At 43.2% G+C, this 14,639-nt stretch overlaps 1 protein-coding gene across 2 annotated transcripts in view; it reads left to right on the top strand.

Moving 5' to 3' along the window:
• Positions 1 to 14,639, top strand: part of GABRB3 (gamma-aminobutyric acid type A receptor subunit beta3) — a 201,900-nt gene that overhangs the window by 95,220 nt on the left and 92,041 nt on the right. Inside the window, exons 1-3 of one of the 2 annotated variants that reach the window (XM_083610778.1) lie at positions 6,703 to 6,931; positions 7,303 to 7,394; positions 7,566 to 7,633. In XM_083610778.1, the coding sequence (XP_083466904.1) occupies positions 6,852 to 6,931; positions 7,303 to 7,394; positions 7,566 to 7,633 (240 nt within the window). In that variant the 5' untranslated portion in view covers positions 6,703 to 6,851. Of the gene's footprint in view, positions 1 to 6,702; positions 6,932 to 7,302; positions 7,395 to 7,565; positions 7,634 to 14,639 lie in introns of those variants that run through there. The other variant, XM_083610777.1, reaches the window with a different exon arrangement.

Below are 14,639 nucleotides of genomic sequence, written 5' to 3'. Positions count from 1 at the left end.
ATAAAACAATCACAGTCTATTAAACACTATTAACAACACCGCAATTAAAAATAATCTGAACATCACAATCATAGCAACTCTGATTAAAAAATCAATGCAGCATTTACAATCTATCAAACAATATTAATATTAACAAAATAGCAGCTAAAAAAAACAATCTAAGCACTGTTCAGTTTATACACAGACTGTATTTTGAATTACTCAAGTTATTCCCTCTTCCTCTTCTTCAGCTCACAAACTCTGAAACTTCTTTCTAAGTTTGAACTGGTTTATTGTTTTGTAGTGCCAAATAACAATAAAACCCACCCACTTTCTCCCGCCACTTTTCCTCTGCCCAAACTTTCAGACTCCCGAGGCAGCTTTTGATTAAAAACAAAACTGGGGAAAAGAAACGCACTACTGTATATCATGTCTAGTTTGGCCCCAGAGAGAGAGGGGAAAAAATCTTGAAAATGATGTATGGTTTTTGTTTTTTAATCAGAGCACATGGCTATTCATAGAAGCTGACATTTGCTTTCCTGAGAACTTGTATCTGTGACTGACAGGTTTTGGGCAACTTACCAAAATGGGGTTTATAACATACTGGCTTATCAGACATAGCAATGTCTTAAGTCTAAAAGAAGGAGAGGGTGGGTATTGTTGCAGGAGTACCACACGTGTTCTGATGAAATACGTTCTTTATTTGACCATAAAGTGCACACCTAGGCATAGTTCAGTTCTACAGGCACAGTAATATTCTACGTAATAAAGTTATGACACTGACACCTGTCATACCATATGCTCTAGAGAATATTAAGACTGCAGTGGAAAATTCCATTTATGATCTCAGTGTACAACTGCACTGATTAATTTCCCAGGCCTGAAAAGCAAATGCAGTCTTCATCAACAGCCATGAAATTACCATAATGTAACAGAGTGCAGGGTTGGTGGGTGGGGGGAATCAAACCCAGCAAACTTAATACAAACAAAAAAAACCCTGGTCAGCAACTGGTTTTCTTGGGGGGCGAGTTTGAGGTAGGAGTAACTGGTGAGGCAACATCTCTGCTAGCATCTTTTAAAGCAGAGGTGGAAAGCCGCAGGCCTATTGTCAAAATGTGGCCCTCCAAGTCTTTCCATCTGGCCCTCAGAACTCTCACGAGGCCAGGCATAGGCAAACTCTGGCCCTCCAGATGTTTGGGACTACAATTCCCATCATACCTGACCACTGGCCCTGTTAGCTGGGGATGATGATAATTGTAGTCCCAAACATTTGGAGGGCCAGAGTTTGCCTATTCCTGCACTAGGCCATTTCCTCTTCCCAGGCCACACCCTTCACTGGCCCCATTAGCACAACTCAGTTCATTAGAGCATGGTGCTGATAATGCCAAGGTTGCAGGTTCAATCCCCATATGGGACACCTGCATATTTCTGCATTGCAAGGGCCTGGACTAGATGATCCTAAGGATCCCTTCCAACTCTATGAATGTTTCTAGCTGGTTGGACTATGTCCTTGAATTGTGATACCTTAAGGGACAGATGCCAAAGAAGTCACGATTCCTTTTTTCAATACTTTCTTCACAGCAGTTGCATTTATTCACTACAGTAATATTGTAATGCAGCATTATTATTTTTTAACCCAATGCAGCTAAAGTAGTACCAGATTTTGCAATTATGCACATAACTGGAAGAAGCCCTAGAGCAGATTAAACAAGTGTTGTCCACTCTTTTCACTATATTAGTCCAGCTTTGATGAGCACAAGTGGTCTTAAAACGATTAACAGAATTCCCTTATTAATAACCTGTATGTATCTTACAAGATAGTATTGCTATTAAGTCTGGAGCACATCAGAGAAACAATCCAGCCAAAGTTAAGCTCTTTAACTCACCCTTTGGAACACGTGCTTAGCTCCCACACATTGAAATCATATTTAACTAGGATTGCTTTCGTTGAATTATGCCCTATATAAAGAAAGTGTGAACACAGATATTACATTTTAAGCAATGAGGCTAGTCCATTTGGGGAAATTGGCCAAGGTCCCATCAATGTTATTCAGTTTCCACCTGCCTGCCTTTTCCTGACAAGCATCCCGGGGGGGGGGGGCGGGCACAGCCTGTCAGCCTGCTCCTCCTTAGATTCAGTGTTTCCCTTATAAAACTCACCTAGGAGCAGAATGGGAACAAAACTATAATTAGTTGATTGTGCCTGTTATTGGCTGTGGCTCTACCTACTGTTCAGCTCCCTCCTTTCCATCATACCAATACCAATAGTCACCAGTCTCCACTGATTTTAAGTGGAGCAGAAGCAGTCTGGTCGTGACATTGCTCACCTCGAAACCCTTGCCTTGAGATCATGCTCTGGGGGATGGAAAGATTTTGCATGCTTCAGGCCACACTGGAGGAAGACATGCAATTATGGTTATCTAGTATGGCTAGTGCCATGCGGGAGGCAGTGGAAGACAGCAGTGCCTGGCTTGTTCTGGTCCATGGGGTCACGAAGAGTCGGACACGACTAAACGACTAAACAACAACAAAGTGCCATGCTAGGACTATACTGACCATTTCTTCTGAATAGAACCAAGGTACGATTGCACTCTCACTGATCCAGTGTGTTCGATTTGCCAATGTCTTTGTAAGTCTGATTGCAAAGCCAAAAGTTCATTCCTTGTCCAAGAGTATTCACCTACCATGAATGCTCTTATTGAGAGTAACATATGCCTCTTTCAAATCCTGATGAACCAGCATACATTGGTTTACAGTATGGCAAGCTCACCATTTTTGCCCAAGAACATCCCCTCCCCACAACAGATGTGTACCAGCAGTGCCATTTAGGAAGGGCACACACCCCTGTACATTTTGAATGAAATGTGAATATTCCACAGAAGCATCTCTTTTTTTCCTGGAAAACTCACTGTTTTCGTGCACTCAGTTACTATTGTTATGATGCATGAAAACTGTGCAGTCCTAGGCACATTTACTCAGGAGCAAATTTCACTGATGTCAGCGGGACTTACTCTCAAATCCTTATAGGACCGCAACCTACAGTCGTACCTTGGTTGCCAAATGCCTTGGGACTTGTACATTTCGGCTCTGGAACAATTGAAAACTGGAAGTGAGTGTTCTGGTTCTTGAACGATTTTTGGAAGCCAAAAATCCAGTGTGGCTTCCATGGCTTCCAATCAGCTGCAAAAGCTTCCTGCAGCCAATCAGAAGCCGCGCTTTGGTTTCAAAACATTTTGGAAGTCAAACGTACTTCTGGAACAGATTCCATTTGACTTCCAAGGTACAGCTGTATGTGTTTATAAAGCACATTGCCTTCTCCCCTGCAATTTAATGCTTAGTAAGCTTTTTGTTGTTTCTGATAATCCAGTCTTCTCCCACCAACCAATCAGAACCTGATACCTCTTTTCTCTTCACTAGTGAAATCTGTAATGGCACACACAATGTGTACCTCCTCTTTCTCAAATTGTTTTACATTGTTTCCTTGAAGAGAAAAGCACACACGCATGCCAGTTTGCCAAAAGAGGATAGGCAAAGACCTGGAAATGAGAATTAGCCAGCTGAATTGATAAGAGTAACAAGATTCAGCTTCTACCAGAGGAAAACTCCCAAGTCACTGGGTGGCTTCTGGTATTATTCCACCTCTTTTAAAAATGCCGTCTAAAAAAACACATGCCATCTTATGTTTAAATAATATCAAATAACACATTATGATGGTTTCAAATTTGTAAAGGATCACATGGAAGTAAGAACCCAGAGAAGCAAACAAATGCTCTATATCCATAATAAAATAAACCTCTCCCCCCTAACAGACTATCAGCAAGCAAACAGAAATTTCACAGCAAAGCTAAATGGGAGAAATAACCTTATAATTATAACAGATTTTACACATCTTACACAAGTGTTGATTTGTTCACACCTCACATTTCCTTCCAATTTGCCTATATAGGGCATTACTCAGAAACACAATGTCCGATGATGATGTATATTCCCTTAATAAGAAACCTCATTCTTTTTTTAAACAAGAAAAAATATATCTTCCAATGCGTTATAGATTTCAAAGAGAAAGCTGAATATGTATGAGTTGGAAACTATGTAGAAGGCTGGGTAAGTGGAGCCAAGATAGTCACGTCTCAGTTTAGCCTTATTCTAGGTCAGCAAGATAGGGCAGAACAGCTGCATTAGTAGGCATAAGATCCCTGAAGTCAGGCAAATGCGTGATTATTTAATGTTATTGTTATATCTCAGAGAGCTGAGGCCCCAGGTCCCTTATGGGTTGCCAGAGGAGCTATGGCACAAAACTTGACAGTATCACAGATTATAGCGACCACAAGGAGAACTATCCAGCCTGTTAAGTATTCTTCCACTCTTTGTGGCCAAAGCTCAGCGGTGCCAATGGAAGCTTCCCTGCCTTGCCCAAGTAGCAACTTGGAGGGAGGGCTTCGAGGGGACTATGGTGCAGGAGAAAAGAATTAAACCCACCTCCCCATGTGGTACAATCCTAATCCTGCCTGAGGCCACAAGAGTTGCTATTGACACTTCTGCAAAAAGAAAGAAAAAAAGAAAGGCAATTTCAAAGCTGTCTTTACATGTTAAACATGTGAAGGGGTTCCATGTAAGTCAGAGCAGAGCAGAGCAGAGATTCAGGCTTCTAGCAGGACCTTGGAGAGCTCCAAATAGAACCAAAGCCAAGTCTAGGCCTGGAGAGGAGCATAAAAGCAGGAACCATTGGTTGCTAGAGATGTCTTGTAAAGACAGGTCTTTGGCCCAGCCTTTCCCTGACTGTACCCTGTTTAATATGTTTGAATCCCCCGAATCCCTGTTTTATTTGGTTTTATATACTTTTATATGTTTTCATGCTATCGTTTCATCGGCTTTATGTTGCAGTTTTGTTTTAATGATATTGTTTGCTTTGTATTGTATACAAATAGAGATTTCAAAAAATATTAAGCGGCTTATAAATGCTTTAAAATAAACTGGCTACAGTAAAAAAAAACCACACACACCCAAAGAGGGCTACAGTGACAAATTGCTTTGCTCTCAAGGCTGGAAACTAGGGAGTTGTGCCAAGGGCTACTTGCAGCGGAGAGGGTTTTGAGAGGTGGCACCATCCATAGAAGGAAGTGCCAAGCCTATGGGGCAAGAATGCAGAAAGGACAGACCAGACAACCTTTGGAATGCCCAGGGTGGTGGAGCTAGAGAAGCAAAAATACCATAAAAAGGGATGTAACAGGCTACAAGATCAGAAAGCCCTGCAGGGCAAAGTCATGGGAGGGGGTTGAAGGTAAAGTGAAGGCAGAAGTGCCAACTTGGCCCTGTGACCGTGGGTGCATGGCCCTGGCACCGAAATCTGTGGGTGCCCAGGCCCTTCATGGGGAATTTTGTAAGAGCTCAGGCATCCAGGGAGTTGGCACCTATGAGTGAAGAAGCTTGCACTGCATACAGGAAGAGGGCTGCTGCAAAAAGGGTTGCTGCTGAACTCACCTTTGGGTTGCCCTCCCATGGCTGACATCACCTAGTGTTCTGTGGGGCATGTGAACCGACCTTTCATGTGGGGAAACCTGCGCCAAGAAAGGACACCTCTGCAGTCTTCCTGGCCTCAGGAAGGAAGGAAATGAAGGGCACCAGGACTGATGGATGGCGCATGCAGTCTTTGCTCTTTCACCTTGCGGGTTTATTTATTGTGAGCCTGTGGGGAAAGCAGGGCATAAAAGAATAGAGCAGAAAGAAATCTCAGCACATAATTACAGAATGGCAAAGTCGATCATCTAGTCAAACCCCCTGCAATGCAGGACCCTTTACTATAGCATCCATTCCCTGGTGGTCTAGTGGTTAGGATTCGGCGCTCTCACCGTTGCGGCCCGAGTTTGATTCCCGGTCAGGGGAAAGAAAGAAAAACTGTAGCATCCATGACAGACAGACAGACAGCCATCCAAGCAAGAAAAGTCCCCAACCTGCCAGCAGACGCATAGGAGGAGCAGTTTATGAGGGGAAACTTCCGTAGCCCAGCCCCTGAGGAAGCGGCTCAAACTTGGGCTGCTTTCCTAGGCGCTTCGAGGCCCACTAGCCGCTGGCAGCCAGCAAGGCCAAGAGGGGGCGAGTCTTCCGCGCCGAGGGCGGCTCTCCTCGGAAGGCCTAGCCCCATGGCTCCCCGCCATGCCCTCGCTCCGCCCGCACACGCCCCTCTAGGTGGCCCGCGCTGCGCCTCGCGCCTCTGAGGAGAAGCTGCACCTGTGGCTGCCGCCGCCTGTCCCACGCCTGCTTTGGCGCGCGAGGCTCCACCCGGCTCGCGCCTGAATGCGCGCCCGGCATTGGCGCTGTCGCCAGCCGCCGCCTGAGTGGAGGCAGCACTAAGCGGAGGAGGGCGGGAAGGCGGCGGCTGCTGCTGCTGGTTCCTACCGAGGTGGCCTCAGCTTGGCCCCAGGCGCCCGGCCACAAGGGCTCTCTGAGGGTGCCTGCGTGGCATGGACGGCGCCCAGAGGAGCCGAGCAGAGTCTCCTCGCGGGAGAAGGCGGCGGCGGCGCCCGTCCGAGCTCGGCGCCCGCAGCTCGCCGCTGCCCTGAGCGCCAAGTCCGAGCCGCGGCGCTCCCTCCCTGGGCGAGGCGTGTGGGGAGTGGGGGGGGGGGAGGACCGGGCGGCGCGGGGTGGGGGTGTTGGGGGGGGCAGTTCTCCTCAGCTGCCTCTCTCTCGCTCTCCTCAAGAGCTTCGCCTCAGCCTCCTGCGCTGGGCGGGGGGAGCGTCGGAGGAGAGAGAGAGGCAGGCGAGGGGACTGTCGCCTCCGCCTCTTCCTCGGCGGCTCTCGGGCAGCCGGAACCGCACGCGGCCGCGGCGGCAGCTGCTGCTGCTGCGGCGGGAAGGGAGCCCGGAGCGGAGGGATGTGGGGCTTGGGACGAGGCAGGATCTTCGGCGTCTTCTCCGCTCCGGTCCTGGTGGCCGTGGTCTGCTGCGCCCAGAGGTAGGAGCGGCGCCTGGCGGGGAGGGGAGGGAGGGGACGCCGCGGGGGGGGGGGGAGGGCTGCGGCTCGACCAGCCACCCCAACTGACCAGAGCTTCTTTTTCTGCCCCCCTTGCCGACCTCTCTCTCCTCCTCTGTCCCTGCCTCGCTCCTTCGCCTTTCTTTCCCTCACCCCTCCTTGTCGCGGATTTCCATCTCCTCCCCTTTATCGCTTCACTTTTCCTCACCCCCCCACCGTTTTATTTATTTTTATTTTATTTTATTTTTTTAAAAAACCCTTCGCATCTTTTCGGACTTTTCTTACCCCTCTCACCCTTTTCAATCTCTCCCCCCTTTTCAAATTTCTCCTCAAACTCCTCCTTTCCCCCACAGTGTGAGCGATCATGGGAACATGTCCTTCGTGAAAGAAACGGTGGATAAATTGCTGAAAGGCTACGACATTCGCCTCAGACCGGATTTTGGAGGTGAGTCTCTGGTTTGGTGTCTCTTGTTCTTGTCTGTCTCGGATTCTGTGCGGGTTTTTTTTTTTCCTTGGGGAGGGGGAGGAGGAATATTCTTGAGAGAGAGGAGGGGGGAAAAACCCATGTTTCTACCAAGTGTGGGGCCAAGTGACACTGTCTCCTGTTCTCCATTAGGCCCCCCAGTGAACGTCGGGATGAACATAGACATTGCCAGTATCGACATGGTGTCAGAAGTCAACATGGTGAGTAGGTCTCTGGTGACTTCGGCATGGACATGGCTGGGAACTTACTGTGTTGGATGTAAGGCTTTTTCAATGGTCCTGAATCTTGGTTTTGGTGATCACGCTCAGAGGCAGAGGAATCATGGAACTGTAGAGTTGGATGGGACCCCAGGACCACCTTATCTAGTCTGCGTCCCCCTCCAGGAAGCTGGAGTGTGCTTAGGAGGGGCAGTAGGTGGAAGGGTGTTGAATAAGAGGCCCTTTCAGCCAGAGAGCACCTGGGCTGAAAGTTTTGACAAGTGCCGGAAACAAGCAGTTGCTAATCTTTGGCATTTTCTGTCGGAGGTGACCCTGGCCCCTGTTATATATACATTGAGGTTTGTGATGCTACTCTTTGCTGCTTGGCGAGGACCGCTTGTTGATTTGAGAAGTTGTAATGCAGCAAAAGCCGGTCTAATGGCTGGCTTGGGTGTGTCATACGCAGTTAGTACTTGCATGTGGGGGTGTTCAGTTGATGGCAGCAGAGTAGACTGCATGCTGAAGGGGATAAAGCAGGATTTCAGAGTGCTGTCTCAGGTGCTGAAAGGGAACTTCTGTTGCCCAGATGCATCTGTTGTTCCTGCTGCTTGCTGGGATTGCAGATGTCACCCTAATCAGAGTTTTAAAACTGCACTGCTTGTATTGTGTGTGAAGGAGGCATTGCACTGTCTAAATCATGACCTGGTTCCACTTAAAAAACCCATGCTGCTTGTCACCGCTGTAGAGCATGGAACATTTCAAATAATAAGTGCAAATAACTTCGAACCAAGTAACAAATGTGTGGCTTTGCCATGCGGCAAATGTTTTTGGCACATGAGAACTTACGCTGCATCCTATTCCCACTTTCCTGGGAGTAAACCCCAATGACGTTAATGAGGCTTACTTCTATGTGTACGTTTGCACTGTTAAAAGTAAAAGATATATCACAATAGAGCTGGGATCTCACTAATGAGCTGGTTAGGGAAACTTTCCCCCCAATATTAAACGGAATATATGTGCAAGCACTTTATCGTATTTTGCAGTCCTAAATATACCTTGTTGAAATGCTTCATTTGCAAAAAGATATCTCTAGAAGACTTCTTGTAAAAACTATGGCATAAATATCAAACATATCTAAAAGTCTCAAGTTAGTATAAATATATTATACTAATTGGGGTTTTTGCTTTTATTTATATGTTCTTTAATAATAAACATGTTGGGTGCTATGCTGTTTGAAAATAAATAAAAGAGAATGTATCAACAGTGTTTTAAAGAATAAACAGAATAGAGGAAATATTAGAGAGAAACTATTTTAAGATGCTTTCTAATCCTCTACTAAACTGGATAAAGTAGTTGTTTAAAATCCCTTTTGTTGTGCTTCTTTGTATGTTTAGAATGTGTTGTTTAGATTGAATTTATTTGACCCAATAGATTACTGTATTCTTAATACAATTATGAGCAGAATAAATTACTTTTTTGTGTTTGGTTGTTTGGAAAATCTTAAAAGGTGTGGCTTCTGCAGAAGAAACAACTTGATTAAAATATGTTGATTAAAATATGTTGACATATTACTTGTTACTTATAAGTTAAAAACATCACAGTTATTTACTATTGAACCCAATACCTTTACAGTCACTAAATGATTTTGACTGTCAGATTTATTAAGTTTAGAAGTTATTTGTGTTTCTATAGTTCTTTGGTGATTCATGATGGTCTCAGATAATACAAGAGGCAGGTTTGCTGTTCTCAGATGGGACACTGGTTCTTAACACAATATTGAACACATTACTTATCTGCCCTGGAAAATATCAATTGTGGTTTCTCCTTTTTTCTCTTATGCTGTTTTATATTTAGTACTCCAATCCTAACCAAATTTTCTGGGGAATAAGGTTACTTTTGGATGTGGTAGAGAAGTGCAGTGAAGAGGAAACACAAATTAAGTGTACTTCCTGTCTTTCTGTATATCATCAAATTAGAAACAGCTTCCCATTCCAATGGGTGCTTTCCAGTATTAATCATGCTTAGATAAGACCTAGTGAAATCTCTATCTACTGTGAGTATGACTTATTTGGCTATCACCCATTGATTTTAATGGGCCTTGTTTCTAAGTACTTCTGTGTGGGACTGTATCCTAATGCTTTGACAGCTTAACCTATTATCTACACTTCTTTTTGAGTAGGTGTTTACTGTTTTTCAACTTCAGGAAATGCTGGTAGATATTTTCAGAGTATTTTCTTCAAAGGGTGTTGGCCAAAAATAGCTGAGGAAGCCTCAATTGAAATTAGAAGGAACAGAACAAAACAAGAGTAATTGTTTTGTGATACAATGCAAACTTAACACACGTGTTCTGTGCCCTCAGTTACTGTCAACTCAGGGCAGAGATGTGGTCCCAACTCTGTGTTTTGAGGTAATGAGGATTCTGGAGGAAGACCATCCAGAAGGTTAGCCAGGTTTGTCTTACAGCACCTTGAAGACTAACAATTTGATGATGGCATAAGCTTTTGTGGACTACAGTACATTATCCAGAGTTACAGTATGTTATCCAGAGTTGCAGATACAGGTATACATAGCGGCAAGGAAGAGGATTGTAAACAGTGAGGTCAGAAGGAAATTAAATTCAGGGAAGTTCTACAGTTCATTTCCTTAATTCTTAAGGTTTTTTGGTGCTGCAAGTCTCTTTGTTGTTTCTGGAACAAGAAGCCACTTGGAGCAACACCCTCCTAAGTACACCAATTCATAGCTGCAGATGCCTTGTCCATTGTCCTCCCCGCACAACTGGGGAAATAATGGAAAGCTGTTAGGGCCAGGGTGGGATTTTCAGAGAAGACACTAGCTGCTCCTGCTAAATTTGTAAGCAGGATGTGATGAAAACATATATTGTATATCCTCAGCTCAATTAGATCTCCAATAAAAATAGTCGGGACTGGAGATTTTTTTCAGGTTGGCAAATTGGTATAGCCATAAGTTGAATTGGCTTTAAGTTGCCTGAACTTTGCTGCTGCAACTAGTTATAATAAAATGTCTATACTGCATTCCCTGCCTCCAGTATTTGCAGAGAGTGCATGGAAGAAAAGACCTCATTGCTCAATTATGGCCCTTCCCCATAGTAATTGGTAAACAACTCTGAAATCTATTGCTGTTTTATATAGTCTGCCACAAAGTGCCTATAATTGGAAGAATATATTTAGTTTTAAATCTGTACCTCCGTATGCCCAGTACTTAATCACATTTATTCATCAGTGGGTTCTGAAACATTGCAGGGTTCTGATTTATTAGGCCACGTCACATGATGAATGGGATGTTTAAAATAAACAGCTTAAGTAATGAATACAAGCATGACAGGGACAGAACATATATTCCATCTAGTCTGGTACCCAGTTAATTGATTATCCTAAGAATCCCTTGACAGCTACAGATGTAGGTTGAAACGTCTCGCGCAAATGGCTATCTACTTCATGTTGTATGTCCTGATTCTTGAGACACAGATTTGAGCTCAGGGACTCACTTCAGAGCAGGGCTTATGTCCCCAAAGAAGCAATTGGTGACATTTAATTTCTGCAGTTGTGCACTCTGTTCTACATACAAGTGAGGTTAGTAATTTGTTTAGAAAATGGGAAAATGCCAGTCATGGTTGGGAGGTGGTTTATTGTGTAGTCTAAGCTGCTGTTGCTGGGTGAGAAGTGAATCTGAGCAATACGATACAGGGTGTTGGGGTCTTCAAACCCATTCTGCTGTGAAAACCACCATATTAGGTTGTGGAAAGGGGGTACAGTGAGAGTTCCCCAGTCTATCTCCTGTTAAAGGCGTTTGGGGCCATGGCTTCATAGAGAGAATTAAACCATGTGGAAATCTTAACTTACAGCTAGAGGGTGCAAAGAAGGGAGCCAGAAACTGACTTTTGTGATAGATGGGATGAATGTGAAAAAGGGGGGCATAACACAAGGACCCCAGCAATAAGATGTACAGTACTGTACATCCTTGTGTGATTCCTGTTACCGTTTTCGTTCCACCCACAATTGTGCTCCCTTCGCAAGTGTAGTACTTCTCTACACTGGAGTAAATGGTAACTAGGGGTGAAATCCAACAGTGCAATAAGTTTCAGCTGTGCAATGGAACGTCCTCGCACTCTCCTCTCCCTGTGTGCCCCCTGTGCCCCCTATAAATATGTTCCAATGGGTTGGGGAAACTTCCAGAATAGATTCAGGGGAAGCACAGGGAGGGGAAGTTCCACTGCACAGCTGAAACTCTGTGTGCTAGCAGAACTACTTCCCCATTTGCTTATATGGGAGAAAAGAAACAGTACAGATGGTAGCCCATTTCCTTTGCGGCATGGAACTTGATGGAAACTACTGGGAAACAGATCTGCTCCTTTCTGCATGCCCTCTGCCTCTTTGTATAATGCATAAGCCACTTGCATTTACTTAAGTGTGATGGAACTCTGGGAGCTGCCCTTTTCTATGGCAGGGGTTCCCAAACTTTGGTTTCTGGACCACCAATGGTCTGCAAGCTTCATTCCTCTGGTCTGCAGCATATCTGTGTATTCGTGGTTGAAGATGGGAGACAGCACAGCCATTGCATTAAATATTCATAGAGATTTTTTTTCTAATTTGATTGCTTTTTTCATTACTTATATTGTATTTTATTGTATTGCAATTCAAATTCCATGGAATTCAAATTGCCCTGCAATAAAATACACTGTATAAGAAATAAAATAAGCAATTAAAATCATACAGCATCTAGCACAACACATTACAAATTCTACCACAGGCAGAAAAACCATTAAGAGGTCCAACAAGATGATTAGCAATTTTCAGGTGATCTGCGGCAGGAAAAGTTTTTGAACCACCATTCTGTGTTATCTCTGGTAAATAAAATTTATTAATTACAGGCAATTTGATTTTACCAGAAACCTCGTTAAAATGTGCACCACTAATATTTACTGTGGCTTGTATTTGATGAAATCGTGCTCATGTTGGACCCTTTGAAATCATTCGTCTTAAACATGACTAATTTAAATTCGTTGGTTTTAATGTGTCTAGATGAAGCTGTTTTCATAACTAAAGTTTGTTTCATCATCCTGTTGGGACTCTCTGCTTGTCAGACTATATTTTCATATAATTAAGCTTCAGGATACTCCAGAATGTAAAGATTAGTGCTTGATTTAAAACAACATCTTTTTTTTTTACATAACACAATTCTGAAATGAATATATAAGCGGTAGATCAACCATCATATTGGTTGTCCACGTTAGAATTATTAATCAGATGCATGTAATACCAAGATGATACTGTGGTTTTTAAATTTTTAACCTCAGTAATTATTAAAGCATTTCAGGCACACTCTTTAAACCTGGTAGTGGTAATGATACTAATTTATTTGATTTAAACCTAGACATTGGAATCAGCTTTTTGCATAATTGGTCTATTAAAACCTGAACTCTACCTTAAAGATAGAGGATTAATGTATTCAAATAAATCAAATTACTAGAACTGTTTTTACCATAGTACCTTAAAGGCAGCACACAATTTGACTGTCAATTATATTATAGGCCTTGTTACAAGTATTGTAGCACAGCATATATAATCAAATCCAATTCTTAGCGCATATATATATATATATATATATATATATATATCTCACAGCCTATTATAAAGCTGCAAATGTAAACTTCAGTTAAGTAAAATGCTAGCTTATGGAGTTCTAGATGCCCAACAGGAGTTTATTTACATTTTAGAATTTTGCCTCCTTATGTTGAAATGGATAAAAATAGGACATTTTCTCTAAGGAATTGTCTGCTGCTTGATATGATTTATGGAGTAAGAGAAGAGTGTTTTGAGTGGGCCTGTACTAAGTGTCTTCACTTGAGGTTTCTTTTCCCCAAAAAGATGTCCAGAGTTATGTTGAACATCTGCTAGTGATCAAAGGGTAGCTTTAAATAGCCTTCCAAGCTCCTCTACAACGTCTCTCAAGTTTCTATACATCCTAGTAATGCTCTAACTACCGTATTTACTCAAGTCTAATGTGCCATCGAATCTAATGCGCACCTCAGTTTTCAGAACCTTGGAACCCTCAAAAGTATTTGCTGGTGAATGTAAATGCACCATCAAGTCTAATGTGCACCCTAATTTTTGCAATGTAATTTGGCTCAAAAAAGGTGAGCGTTAGATTCGAGTAAATATGGTATATGCCAATCAGCTGATGGTTAGGGGGTCCAGCAGACTTGACAAAGCTTTTGTTACATATCTAGCTCCATCATCAAAAATGAACAGAATAGCACCTTATTACTAGCAGTTCTGTGCCCTGTTTTAACCTCCCCACTGAACCAAAATGATGTTCAGAGATTAGACTGTGTTTTTTAGATGTCTCCTTCCTTTTTTTCAGATTTGAGGCATTAAAGGATGGCGTTGAGCATGCTAATAATGTATCTATTTCTGAGTAAATGCAGTCTGATTCGTACATTCAATAACCAATGTAAAATTGAAAGTAATTAGGGTTTGCAAAAGTAAGGTTGATTTGCAGTTGAGAATCAATTCTTAGTAGCTGGCTTAATTTGTCTTAGAATGTCTGTTCAACTTGCTTAGAATCCTTTGGAGACTGCACTTAGTCTAGAAGATGAATGTGTTTCCTGATCTATACCAGAGCGAGCATATAGGACACACATTTTATACAAGCATCTCTCAGCACACTAAAATGCAATAATAAGGTGGTGCTACTAATCTAGGCAATGGTGAAAATTTAAGATAATTTATATGGAAGTTTATCTTCAGCAGAAGAGTCTTAATTTGGGGGGAGGCACTATGGGTTTTCCAACATTTGCTAGCTTCTCCCAGGTCAGGTCAACTTGTTACAAAGTCTGACAGTGAAGACTCAGGGGAGCTGTTCACAGCTATCCGAGTACATTTTTGCTATAAAGTTATTGAAGATGGTGAGGTTAAGTGTGCTTTGCTGCAGAAGCAAAAACTGGCAAATCTAGATAAACCAGACTGTTTCGAAACTGGTGTAGCTATGT

Source organism: Podarcis filfolensis, assembly GCF_964270895.1.
Source record: "Podarcis filfolensis genome assembly, chromosome: 4".
Taxonomy (NCBI): Eukaryota; Metazoa; Chordata; class Lepidosauria; order Squamata; family Lacertidae; genus Podarcis; species Podarcis filfolensis.
This window is presented reverse-complemented; position numbering and strand designations above follow the sequence as displayed.